The 14575-nt window shown below is 47.8% G+C and overlaps 1 protein-coding gene across 1 annotated transcript in view; it reads right to left on the reverse strand.

Annotated features, from left to right (window-relative positions):
• The window catches only part of aatka (apoptosis-associated tyrosine kinase a), a 33285-nt gene extending 19071 nt beyond the window's left edge, over positions 1-14214 (reverse strand). Inside the window, exon 1 of the mRNA XM_076996783.1 lies at positions 13644-14214. Within this exon, the coding sequence (XP_076852898.1) occupies positions 13644-13728 (85 nt within the window). The 5' untranslated portion in view covers positions 13729-14214. The remainder of the gene's footprint in view (positions 1-13643) is intronic.
• Between the last annotated feature and the right edge of the window lie 361 nt (positions 14215-14575).

Below are 14575 nucleotides of genomic sequence, written 5' to 3' on the forward strand. Positions count from 1 at the left end.
TTTATAGTCCATTGTAGTGTGGTGCAAATACATAAATAACATTTTGTAGAGATTTTTAGAAGCACTTGTTGAAGAAATATTCCAGTGCTTTTCAGTAAACCTGTTGACTTGAAAAAACACATTTAAGGGAAAGGTACTTACTGGATGTCGATAAACATTTTTGCGAAACATATTTTTACACAAAGCTTTCAAGAGTTCTCAGGCAAAGGTATTGTAAATTAAACGGTAAATCTTGCTGGTCTTTTCCAGAGGGAAGAATTTATGGTAATGCATTACTGCAACACCATTCCTATTCAACTTCATGTGAACACTCCCATGATTGCTCACGGATACCACAAGCCCTAAAAGGAAAGGTTATATAATCAGAATCATTTTTAACTGGGTTACTTCAGTGTTTGAAGCTTCACAAAGCTATTCACAGAAATTATTTTTGTAAATGTCTCATGAGTTTGTTTGTAAAGAATAGTGACACTATTCTGTCTTGTATTCTCTTGGTCAGGCTTTTCCATGACCATGTACGGTGTGTCATTGGTTATCAAAGATTGTACCTGTACTAACTGTAAAGCGACCTTTGGTATCTTGAAAGGCGATATATAAAAATGTATTCATACTTTTGCATTTATCCAATCTAGTACTAAGCACTACACAACTGATGAAGGATACGTTCAATACAACCCTAGTTCCCGATAATTTTAAATACTCATTAATGTCACGGTGAGAGGGCCGGGTCGCCACCAGAGGGCGCGCATCCCGGTCAGCAGCCGATCCCAGCAAACACCCCCGAGCACGCAGCCACTCCTACCATCACAATCACCAGAATACTGATGCACCTGTTTCTTGTTACGTTGCTCTTTTTAAGCCCGCAGGTTGTCCGGTCCAGTGCTGCACATTCACGCTACGAGCCTTACTGGACCGTCAAACGCTGTCTCAGAGTCCTCCTGCCTGTTTACAGATTCAGATTCTCTGCGTATTGCCTTGCTTTCTGTCTATATTCTATTATGGAGAATAAACCCCCGTTCATTCCACCTGCGTCTCCGGCTGCCTCTGTTACGACGCCTCCGGCGTCACAGAATGTGCAGCCTGAAGCTGCCGGAGACATGGGGGCTTCTCCACTGGAGGTCCTAGCTCACCAGGGTCTCCTGCTGGGAAGACAACAACAAGAGCTCCAGGAGCTCCGCGCGCTGATGACAGGTCTGACGACATGCATGCAGACGTTGTCTGTACAGGTGCCTGCATCGACCATGTCAGCTCGATCCCCGATATCGCAGCCCGAGTACTACGAGGGAGACCCCGAGGGATGCGAGGGGTTCCTATTGCAGTGCAAACTGTACTTTGCGAGCTTGCCGTCTCTCGGGGACGCTCAGAAAGTCGCGACCCTCGTATCCCGCCTGAAGGGCCGGGCTCTGGACTGGGGAGCGGCGCAGCTCTCGAGTGAGGCTCTCTGCTCGCGGAATTACGAGGACTTCGTCAGCGAGTTAAAGGCGGTCTTTAACCACCCTCGCCGAGGGAGATCCTGCGGCCAGAGCCTGCTGCAGTTGCGGCAGGGAAACCGAAGCGCTGCAGAGCATGCTTTGGAGTTCCGTACCCTGGCCGCCAGGACTGGGTGGAACGAGGCCGCCCTCATCGACGTGTTCTTGGCGGGGTTGAAGCCTGACCTGAGAGCAGAGTTGAGCTGTCGGCCCGAGGAGCTCGGGTTTAATCAGGTGGTGCATCAGGCTATCACCTACGATAGGCTGTTGCAGGAGAGAAGAGGAGTGGCGCGCGTCGGTACCCCCGCAGGCTTCCGTGTCCACACCACCCCAGGAGACTCCCACAGCAGAACCCATGGAGATGGGTGCTACCGCCCCCCCCCATGAGGAGCGCTGAACCGAGGAGGGGGCGGCCCAGGGTGAGTACGTCCGTAATGGGAGGTTTGTTGACTTGGGATGCTTCGGTCTCTTACGGGGTGGTCTCTCTTAATACCTTCGCCCTAGTGGACTCGGGAGCCTCGGGGAACCTCATGAGGAGGAGCGTCGCGGAGGAACTGGGGGTGCCCTTGAGAAGACTGGAGGAGCCACGCCGCGTGCAAGCACTGGACGGGCGGCCTGTGGGCGGGGGTTTTATTTATCACCGCACTGCACCAGTCACGTTAGCCGTTCAGGGTAGAAGTGAACATATTAGTTTTTATGTCCTCCCTTCCACACGTTATCCCCTCACGTTAGGTCTCCCTTGGTTTAAGCTTCACAACCCCGTTATCGACTGGCCCACGGGTAGGCTGCTGAAGTGGGTAGCGCCTCTCCAAGGCACTCGGTCTCCCTCCCGTGTGTTCGCGCAATCCACCAGCGTAGAGAGCCCTAACATCAGCACCACTCCGGTCATTCCCGCTCCATACCAGGATCTAGCGGAGGTGTTTAGCGCTGCCAAGGCCACCCAGTTACCACCCCACCGGCCCTGGGACTGTCACATCACCCTCAAGGCAGGTACTACGCCACCGCGCGGTCGGGTCTATCCACTTTCTCAGGAAGAGGAGCGGGTCATGGCTCAGTATGTTAAGGAGGCTCTCGCTCAGGGCTATATTACTCCCTCCACCTCTCCCGCCTCAGCCAGCGTCTTCTTCGTAAAGAAGAAAGACGGCGGTCTGAGGCCATGCGTAGATTACCGAGGGCTCAATTCCCTCTTAGTGAACTTTGCCTACCCGCTGCCTTTAGTGCCGTCGGCACTGGAGCAGTTAAGGAAGGCTAAAGTCTTCACTAAACTAGATCTGCGCAGCGCCTACAACCTTATTCGCGTACGCGAGGGTGATGAATGGAAGACGGCGTTTAGTACCTCTACGGGGCACTACGAGTATCGCGTCTTGCCGTATGGCTTGGCGTCTGCTCCGTCGTTCTTCCAGGCGTTCATTAATGAGGTCTTAAGGGAGTATCTGAATAGATGCGTTGTCGCTTACATCGATGACATTCTGATCTATTCTCCCTCCTACGACCAACATGTGCGTGATGTACGGGCAGTTCTGGGCACGCTCTTGCGCAATCGTTTGTATTGCAAGCTCGAGAAGTGCGAGTTCCATCTCAGTGAGGTGAACTTCCTAGGTTACACCATCAGGCCAGGCTCCGTGCACATGCAGCACAGGAAGGTGGAGGCGGTCGTGAAATGGACACAGCCTCACACACGGCGCGAGCTTCAGAGATTTCTGGGCTTCGCGAATTTCTATAGGCGGTTCATTCGCGCATATAGCCAGATCGCAGAGCCCCTTGCTGACATGCTGAGAGGGGGAGGAGTTAAGCTTCGCTGGACAGAGAGATCTACGAGAGCGTTCAACCAGCTGAAGCAAGCGTTTGTCGACGCGCCGGTTCTGCACCAACCGGATCCTAATCGTCCCTTTATAGTGGAGGTGGACGCGTCGAACGTGGGAGTAGGCGCGGTGTTGTCACAACGGCCGAAAAAGCATAGCTCCCTCCGTCCTATAGCTTTCTACTCTAAGAAGCTCACCGCCGCCGAGCGCAACTACGGGGTGGGAGACCGTGAGTTGTTGGCTATGCGTAAGGCGTTCGGTGAGTGGAGACATTGGCTAGAGGGAGCTAAGCATCCATTCACCGTGCTTACTGATCACAAAAACCTGGAATACATCAGGACCACGAAACGGATGAACGCCCGTCAAGCCAGGTGGTCTCTGTATTTCTCTCGTTTCAAGTTCCAGGTGACATACCGGCCAGGAGAGAAGAACCAGCGTGCGGATGCGCTGTCTAGATCCTTTCCTGGCAGTACGGAGTCTACGAGCGAGGAGCCGGTGCTTACACCGGAGTGTGTCGTGGGAGCTTTGGAGTGGCAGATCGATCGGGAGATCGAGGCAGCGAACCCGCATCCAGGTTGCCCGCCGCACCGTAAGTACGTTCCCCCCGCGCACCGTAGTGCCCTCATCAGCTGGGCTCATACGTCAGTGGGGACGGGGCACCCAGGGGTGTCTAAGACGGCTCAGTTGTTGGGGGCTCGCTACTGGTGGCCGGGGCTGCACTGGGACGTACTGCAGCAGGTGGCGTCCTGCGCGGTGTGTGCGCGGTGCAAGGTGCCACACACTCCTCCTGCGGGTAAGCTCCTCCCTCTCCCTGCACCCAAGCAGCCGTGGACGCACATCGCTTTGGACTTCGTCACGGACCTCCCCCCGTCCGAGGAGAACACGGTCATCATGGTGGTGATAGACCGGTTCTCGAAGATGGTTCGCTTCCTCCCCTTGCGGGGCCTGCCCACCGCGTGGGAGACTGCGGATCTTCTGTTTCGACACGTATTCCGGCAGTTCGGTCTGCCTGAGGATATCGTGTCGGACAGGGGACCGCAGTTCACCTCGCGTGTGTGGCGGGAATTCCTGTCCAAGCTGAACATCACGGTGAGCCTAACCTCTGGTTACCATCCGCAGGCTAACGGACAGGTGGAACGCGCGAACCAGGAGGTGGGAAAGTTCCTGCGCGCTTACTGCAGCGAGCACGCGGACACATGGTGCGCCCTTCTGCCCTGGCGTTTCAAGAAGAAAGCCGACCGTCGGAGGGGAGAGGCCCCATCTTATCAGGTAGGGGATAAGGTGTGGGTCTCCACCGAAGATGGACGCCTGGGCAGGAGAGGTAAACTGGGGGAGAGATATGCCGGCCCGTACGTCATTTTGAGGCGGCTTAACCCAGTTACATACCGCATCAGTCTGCCCGAAGACAGACGTGTGTCGCGTGCGTTTCATGTGTCCGCTCTCAAGCCATACAGAGCAGGTGCATTGGAGGAGGCCTCTACGTCACGGCCGCCCTCGCCGCTGCAGTTATCGGACGGACCCGCGTACCTCGTGGAGAGGTTACTGGACTCGAGGCGCAGAAGAGGTGGCTTACAGTACCTGGTGGACTGGGTCGGATACGGACCGGAGGAGCGCTCCTGGATACCGGCCTCTCGAGTGGTAGGCCCCTCCCTTATCGCCGACTTCCACAGGGCACATCCAGACCGGCCAGCTCCGCGGCAACGGGGAAGACCGCGTGGGAGTCGACGGGAGGGGTCCTTGGGGGAGGGCTCTGTCACGGTGAGAGGGCCGGGTCGCCACCAGAGGGCGCGCATCCCGGTCAGCAGCCGATCCCAGCAAACACCCCCGAGCACGCAGCCACTCCTACCATCACAATCACCAGAATACTGATGCACCTGTTTCTTGTTACGTTGCTCTTTTTAAGCCCGCAGGTTGTCCGGTCCAGTGCTGCACATTCACGCTACGAGCCTTACTGGACCGTCAAACGCTGTCTCAGAGTCCTCCTGCCTGTTTACAGATTCAGATTCTCTGCGTATTGCCTTGCTTTCTGTCTATATTCTATTATGGAGAATAAACCCCCGTTCATTCCACCTGCGTCTCCGGCTGCCTCTGTTACGACGCCTCCGGCGTCACAATTAAATGTGGTCTTAAAATACCTAACCCAGACGCTAGGGAATGGTCCTTAAGTTGTTCAACTTGTGATGTTCCTCAAGGTCCCATTTTAGGGCCCCTTCTTTTTTCACTATATATGTTTCCTCTAGAGGAAATAACAAGGAAGAATAATTATTTTCATTCTTATTTTAGATTCCATACAGCTTTACTTTGCTATGACACCCATTGATAATTGTTCCAATTGCCTGGAGAATGATAAAAGATGGATATTTGCCACTTTCCATCAATTAGATGAAGGCAAGTCAGAGTTCACTGTATTTGGTCCACTGTATCTTATTTAACTGCATTCCCATGAATGTTGGTACTTGTCTTCCTGAGCAATGATGGTAGTGGAAAATCGTGGTGTTGATTCTGATTTCAGGTTTTGACAGTTCTTTGGTAAAAAGCGTTTTTTTTTTTTCTTCAGTTAAAAACTTTTGCAAAGGTTAAGCCCTTTCTTTACTTTTGTGGTGCGGACAAAGTCATTCACGCATTAATTCCTTCATGAATGAATTAGCATAACTCCCAGGGCTGTATTATGCACTCTCCGTGCCATCAGCCAGTCCCTAGTCCTTCACACACAGGTAGTACAGAATACTGCTGCTTGCTTCCTTACTAGCACTAAGAAAAGAGATCATATTTCACCAATTTCAGCTTCACTCCCTTGCCTGCCAGCTCCATTTAGGATTCAGTTCATAGTGCTTTTAAAGTGCTTTTGTTTGTTTGTAAAGCACCTAATGGACCCTGTTATAGTGCTAATTTACTTATATAGTCAACCATGCAGTGAAGCCTGGGGTGTTCCTCCATGAATGTGTTGCTCTTGCAAGGGCAAGTCTGAAGCTCAGAGATGACTGTATATGCCCCAAGATTGTGAAACTCCTCACCATTTGCTATTTGCAAAGTTGCATCTGTTTCTGCTTTAATCATGCTTTAAAACTTGAATAAAGCTGCTTTTAAAAACGGATGGGATAGTAAGGTTACACACACACACTGCTACACATGATTGTAAAATGTACTTATTTACTAAAAAGAAAGAAGCAAGTAGTAATCAAATATACAAATCCACTAGATAGAGACTTTAAGTGGTATTTGCACTATTAAACCACTTTCATTTTAAGGAAACATTTGTGAAGCATAGCGTGTGATATGCTTGACACTAATGTCAAGATGCAAACAGATAAAACATCAAAATTATATATTAAATTTTTATAGTATTTTATTTTTATTTTGTACCATAAAGACTAAAGTATAGTATTATATTATGTATATGAATATGTATTGACCAATACATAATAGTCCTGACAGATCAATTGAATTTTCATCGTCATTGAGATATGAGCGTGCACAATTTTTTAGAAGTTTAGAAGAAATTATTTTAAAGGGGACAGCAGAAATTAAACTTTAATTTATGTGCAATTTGCTCAATAAAAGTGTAAATAAAAATTCATTTCTTCAATTAATTCAGTGAACATGTCACCAATTACCTGTTTAATGCAGAAACACATGAAAGACAGAAAAACAACTATATATTTAATATGCACACTTAAGTATCATTAATTTATCATTAGTCATGTCATCATCGTAGTGTTCAACATTGTTGTTACATATCATGTGTTTTCTTCTTATTTTGCAGGCCTTACAAACATGAAAGATCATGTCAAGCATTCTAAGGCATTGCAAATACCTTATAAACCTTTATATATCAGCTTACACAGCAAAAATCATAGAAATCAACAGGCTGTCAAGTCCCCGGAGACAACCACAGTGGGGACCACAGGGACAACCACAGTGGGGACCACAGGGACAACCACAGTGGGGACCACAGGGACAACCACAGTCACCGCTGAATGATCCCCAGAGGCTTCTGTCTGGAGCTGCCTTTTTCCCACGCTGAGATAATCAATGCTCTCTGATAATAGAGAGCCAAAACTGAAAACACACACACACACACACACACACATGTATGTACACACACATGCACACACACACACAGTTGGATTTCCTGGTGTCAGTGGCTGGGAAGGCACAGTCTGCCGATGTTGTCAGACGGCTTGGGGGATTTGTGCTTCCTCAGCTGGGTATTAAAAGACTGTGTTTTTACCACACCAGGATATTAGTGGCTCAACTGCACCTTTAATAAGACTGGAGGCAACATGAGTTGCTCACCCTGTGCGTGTGCCTGTGTGAAAGACCCGCACTGAGGAAGGAGGTAGGCTCGTGTATTTACGTAACTTCTCCTTCCTCAGGAACAACATGCGTGTCTCAGATAAGAGAGCAAAGGCGTCTGTGCACAAACACGTGACTGTTCCTCAGGCGCACACGTGTCTGGGAGAACCGCTGACACACAGGCCGTTCAGCGCCAAGAGCTCCCAGCTGAAACTTCAACACCAAAGCATATTTCATTCATCTGAGACCTGTTTATTTTCTTTTATTCAGAACCTGTGAAAAAAAAAATCCCACAATTCACACCATTTCATATTTAGAGCTGAAGCGTGGACAAAAAGATCTGGTTCCCAAACACAGTCCTGCAGCTCCCACAGACCCTGCCATGCAGATATTACGGCTCCAAAACGTGCATGTGTCCAAAATGAAAATAAATCTATCTTTAGATCTTTTTTCAGACAGCTTTCAGAATCACCCATAGTTTTTTTTTATTATTCTAACAATAAATATGAAGAAACAACTCAAACAGAAGAGTGTTTCCTGTCTTGGGACTAAGTTATTTAACTGTGAGATGGGGGTGAGTCAATGTTTCATCTGTGACTGTCTGCAACAAATCAGTTATCACCACCAGAATCCACCATTATCTCTCATCATTACAGCATGGATCTTGGAATTTTACATCCTATATCTGTGCCCACACCCTACTGGTAGAGAGTTTGTCACTACTGATATGCTACATAGTATGCATAGTATTTGAGTACCTGTCCCTTAAATACAAATTAAGTGAATCTGATTCATTTATACTGCATATGTGAACTTCATAAACAGAAACATTCTGTCTTTTCCCTCTCATACATAGAATTTGAAGCAAATTTAGATACTGTTCCATCTGCCTGAGGCTGCTGTTCATGGAGACAATCCTGGACATTACATACTGCATTAACGTGTGTGTGTGTGTGTGTGTGTGTGTGTGTGTGTGTGTGTGTGTGTGTGTGTGTGTGTGTGTGTGTGTGTGTGTGAATGAGAGATGGAAAAAGAGAGAAAGAACACAGAGAAATTGACATGGGAGTTGCTGCACGTGAGGTTTATTAAAGCCCATCTCTATAGTTGTAGGGATATATTAGAGCTGAATTAGCATGCATTTGGGATAGAACACAAATGCTCTAGACCCTGTGCAAAAGCACTCTGCTGTAGATCTTATTACCCTGGAGACAAACTGTATACCAACCAAGCCATGAATAAAAGCACAAGGAGACTGAGGTGAGATAGCACAACATTCAAGCAATGGTGTTTGGACATTGATCTATAACAGACCCTGCTGTTTGTCTCAGTGGTTCAGCTAACACACTGCAGCAGCCTCCAGAGGCTGGAGGTGTCATGGCCAATGCTGGCATCCAACCCCAGCACCCTCCCTGAAGGACATGAGTGTTGCACAAGTTGCTACATTTTTTGTATTTGTTAAGAGGACTGATTATCCCTAAGCTAAATACCATAATCCTTCTACATGGAAATATGACTGAGATGTTACAGGTTTAGCTGTTACTTGTAACTGATTGATGTATGACGAAATGCGATTTTTGTGGTTACTTTCGCTGTCCGTGGTGCTGAAATTCTGAACAGGTATTTCTGCCTCACAGCAAAGGAAGTGGACGAACCTGCTGGTGCATGACCACTGAAACTCACCGAGAGTGCTTAACACAGCCCTGGGAGAGTCTTGTGTGACCCCCGATTAGGAGATCAATCAGCAAGCACTATCAGGACCACAATTAGCATTGATTTGTTTGGGGGAATGGCATGATGGCAGCACAGCACATTGAAATCTAAATCCCTTATAGCTGCACATGGAGACTACAAATACAGAAACCAATCTAGAGCTTTCAATTACTTGGGGAGTTCATTCAGCCTGGTGTTCTAGAGCTCTGCGAACTGAGATGATTATGGACTAAGACTGCAGATTAGTGCTGATTCTCACATAACATGGCTGGCAATTTGATCAATCAGTGCTCTAAAACGTGTATGCTGGTTGGCGACATTACTGAGACTGAAATCCATTATTGAACTTCCAAAGGCAACATTTTCATTATGTTTCACATCATTCAGTTATTTAAGGGTACTGCACAATTATCCTGACATTTATATCCTAAAACGTTTTTGTTATTCATTCTCAATATTCTTAAATGTGTTCAACTGATAGCTTTTGAATAACCATCAAAGCAGCTTTTAGTCTGTTGGCTTGAGATCTGTTTCCCTGCCAAGTTTTGGGTCAGTATCCTGTGTCCCAAATCTTTCAGGTGTAGTTTTATGGATATTGATCATTGAGCATAAAGAATCAGACTAAATCAGACACCATCTAAACAAAAGTCTATGAAGTAGAGTGTGGGACACTGGGTAGCTTGACTATTAAAGACGCAGTCTCAGACTCATAGCGTTGAACAAAGGGTTTTGAGAAACACCAAACTAGGAACCAAAAGTTTTTAGATGACCCAATGATGTGATTTTTCAGAAGAGTTTCACACTTAGTCACTAACAAAAAGCAATACAAATCTAAAAAAGTGTTCTGTTTCAGCATCAGAGAACCCTCAGCGTTGAGAGTACCCTGCTGGGCATTGAGAGTACCCTGCCTCAGCTGGAGTGAAGAGGCAGGAACATTGGCGGTGCTCTCTAACTGCCACATAACCTCATTCCCCAAGTGGGCGAGGATGCAGTGCCAGGGACCCAGAACACAGAACCCAAGTGCCCACACACTGTCCTTCCTGGAAGGGTGCAGGCCTCAAATCAGCCTTGTGAAGAACAGCTAACATGGTTTACATTCTTCATGCTGTCTGTAGGGCTGTCGCGGTGTAAGAATTTCCACTGCGGTAAATTAACAGGGCTCCACACCGCGATATGCGGTATTATCGCCATTTTTGTTGTTTTCACAAACATATCCTGATTTAAGTGCTATTATAAACACGTTTTTATTGCAGTTGTTATTAAGAATATTATATTTTTATAACAAAGCCGACACAGTTGTAGGACAAATTAAACAGTCCTTATTGTTAAATGCAGAGCACGTAAGGCTAATGACGTGCAATAAGAACGCTCCTTTACTCTTTCATGGAAACAAAGTCCAGCTTATAGCCTACGATTGATCTGCGCTGTGCAAAGAAGGCAAAAAAACTTGAGCACATGAGATCAGAATTCGTTTAAAAAAAAGAAGGAAAACGAAACCCTTCCTTTAGTAATAAAGTCTAGGTTTAGTCCGGCGTTATCATGTCCTTGTTACGTGCTAGGAAACCAACATGTTCACCTTATGTGGTTTCAGAGAGGATCTAAGTGGGGTAACAATGTTTCCGGCAGCACTAAAAACTCTCTCTGGTGGTGTGGGCGTTGCACAAATACACATGTACTTGCGGGACACTTTAGAAAGCAGAGGAAATCTAACCTGGTTGTCGCGCCACCAGGCGATGGGATCTGCGTTAGGGCTCGTGCAGGTAGCTCGAGCTCGGCATGTGCGCGAGCTCTCTTAGTTTCCCCGTTTCACAACAACCTTTCGCGCACAGATTTTGCATATTGCCTCGTCTAAATTGTCCGGCTCTCTCTTTTCATTCGGTTGAAAGCCGAAATGCTCCCAAACTGGCGGTCACATTTGGTTTTGCGACCAGAGTAGCCGCAATTGTTTCCATAAAAAGGCCACTCAGAAGCAACGGATACGAAAGTTTTTAAATAGTAATTAACATCCACCACACACGCAGCGAAGCGGCTTACGTGTAAAACAAGAAGAACCTTGTGGAAAAAAAGAAAACACGAACATCGCGGTGTGACGGTTGCTTGGAATTCCCTGCGGTTGGCAGGTGAATATCGCGGTATTACAATATTGCGGTTATTGCGACAGCCCTAGCTGTCTGCTTTTATTCAAATGTAGCAATGCCATCTAATCCTTGAGAAGATATTGGTGAAGGATGGAGCGAGATCCCTTGTCTCTCTGTAATGGGCCAGTGCAGAGAGCACGACCTGTGACCTCCAATCAATCTTTCTCACCCCTTATGTGACCCTGGCCCACTTAAACAACTATTCTGATTAAACAAACGCACTTACCCTAATACAGCAACACATGTGCTCGCACACACACACACACACACACACACACACACACACACACACACACACACACACACACACACACACACACACACACACACACACACAGTGGTGCAGTAACAAAGCATTCGTGGTCAATCTCATTATAATCCGAAAGACACTGCCATGTCCTTGTCCTTGTCCAATATGTTAAGGATGGATGACAACCATAAGAATGATTTGCCTCTTTTCTCACAAACACATTGCTGCTGCTCCCTAAACACACACACACACACACACACATATCTCATGCCATTTATTGCCACAGTAACATCGATTCTCAATCCCATTACTTGGCCGGTCATAGTAACAGATTGCCACTCACTCCTGCCTGTTATTGGGCATGTATATCACATCAGCAGAGGAGGCAACATCTGACTGTTCAGCACAACCACATAGAGAGAGCAGAAAGAAGGGAGAGAGAGGAGATAGAGAGAAAAAGAGACAGAGACATAACAGCTCTAGATCTAACTCATCTGCCATGTCTTGATCCCAGCGTACAGCAGCACACAGTGTGTGATGAGTGGCTGACCTCCCGAACCACGTTGCCGTCTCACTGCACTGTGTCTCACTGCACTGTGTCTCACTGCACTGTGTCTCACTGCGTCTGTGAGCACAGGGGAGACGGGGGAAGCCCGCCTCTCGCCTCTCCAGCCCGAGACCTGCAGCTGTGCTCTCTAACGAGGCCGAGAGGCACGACGGGCCCCCGCATTTTCCGCTGGTGACGCGCCTGCGCCTTCCGCCCTCACACTGCACAGCGGGACGCTCGCCGCTTCGCATGCGGACCAGAGTCACCGGTGGTGAGGAGACTCCCAGCCCGATAAAACACTACACTTAACCCCAACAACCATAAGAAACATATACTTCTCTCTGTTTCAGATTTTATTAAACAGCACCGCAGATCTGAAGAGATATAATGAGTTACAGATCATAATGCATACATATCTGACACATATCTGTGATACAGACCTGTGCAGTGTTACATATAATCATATTATACTGTGTAATGGGGCATGAGGAATAAATACTAAAATACATCCTTAATTTCTTCAGTTCCAAAAGTGACACATGACCTGGTCTAATCCAGGATCCCAGATTGTCTCTCCTGGCATGTACTGACACCAGGACAGTGTATGCTGTACATCACTTCTGATATGAAAGAACAGATCTGGTGTTGCTGGAGTGCCTACTACAGACATACTACTGACATACTACAGGCACACTACTGACATGCTCCTTACCTAACATGGCAACGCTGCCACTGCAGTGCCCTGTAGAGCAGCAGTGTGGCGGTACCCAGCACCCTCCTGCCTGTACACAGCCAGCATGCTGACAAACCCCAGTCAGCATGCTGCCTCTGGCCATAGACCCAACACCAGGAGACTCCACAAAAGACCAGGGAATGTGCCAGGGAGCCACGGATATTCTCACCCTCTCCTGCCTGCGAGGCAGCGAGTCTCAAGGGCGCCATGAGCTTGTGACCTCTCTGGGAAGCGAACGCCAGTGCTAATGTGTCAAACGCGCGGACACGTTATGCAACATGGCCTCTGTGGGAACACACAGGGAGAACCACGGACGGGAACAGAAAGCGTCTCGGAAACACCTGACTGCTGACACAGCAGTGGAGGAAGTTTTACGTGCATTTTCCCCTTCTAAAAATGAGCCCAGAGCGTTCCGCTGGATACAAGTGAGAGCACACACGACGTCGCACTACATTCAAAAACACAAACAGGACACACACACCTAAACACACACATACACGCGCACGCACGCTAGGTATCTTTTCAAATACATGTAAATAATATAATGTATTAGAACACTATATGTTCTTTTAGCTCCAAACGAGAGTATTCTACTTAAACTGCAACACTTTTCACTTTTAACGTTTCATTAGTTCAATGTTTTAGCATATCCCCTCGGCAATTAACCATTTGTAATAAATATTTCGGTTGACACTAACCTGAGTCAAAATGTGAGCTGAAGGCAAAGCTAGGACTGAGGAAAGCTGAAGACATGACCACGACGAACACCGACGATGTCATCATCCCAGTAAGGCTTTTAGCTGGACTGCAGTATTTTGCAGATATTAGCTACAAATAAATCCTGTCGTAATAACGGAAATAAACCACGGTGTGGTCAAGCGTGACATTTTACTCCCTGGTTCCGAGCTCCCCGCTGCATTCTGTAGTTTATCAGTGGCGTCGGATTAAACATTTCCGCCCGCGTTTGGTTTCTGCATTCAGAACCGCAGACTGACGGACACACACGGCGACGTTTCCCACGTATGCCGCTCGTCCGTTACGCGGTTTGTGGAGCGCTTCTCGGCATCGCGCCAACGCGCCCTACAGGAGCGCTTCCCAACGCGGTCCCCGTATCCCGTCCGTGTCCTGCACCAAGACTCTGGCGGGGGTCCAGCGCTCTTCCTGCCACACAGGAGATTTCTCTGCCAAACTTTAACGTCTCCAAAGACGGACGTGCGGTAGAGAGTGCTTTACAGCCGCGTCTCACTCTTTTCACGGAGCCTCGGTCAATTAATGACGCTTCTTACGGACGTCTAATGAATTGGATGGGCTGCAGGATTCGGTACTATAGTGAAGAGCGCCATCTCTCAGCAGAACTATGACTTGCACAGTTAATTACCTTCAAGCCAAGGAAGGTTTATATTCATTATTGCGGTAAGGTCGTCGGTTTCGTAGGCTCGTTTTCATGGTTTTTAATTGTATTTGTTTTGCAATTTTACCATCGTCTTTGCGCTTCAGCGACTTCTATGCCGTGTGTCAAATTCTGACCTTCATGTATAGGTCAAAATTTGGCATATCGCGAAAAGTAAAACCGTATCGATCAGTCCACGAGGGGCGCAGTGACCCATATGTATGCGTTTTCCGTAAAAAG

This window comes from Brachyhypopomus gauderio, chromosome 2 (genome assembly GCF_052324685.1).
Source record: "Brachyhypopomus gauderio isolate BG-103 chromosome 2, BGAUD_0.2, whole genome shotgun sequence".
Taxonomy (NCBI): Eukaryota; Metazoa; Chordata; class Actinopteri; order Gymnotiformes; family Hypopomidae; genus Brachyhypopomus; species Brachyhypopomus gauderio.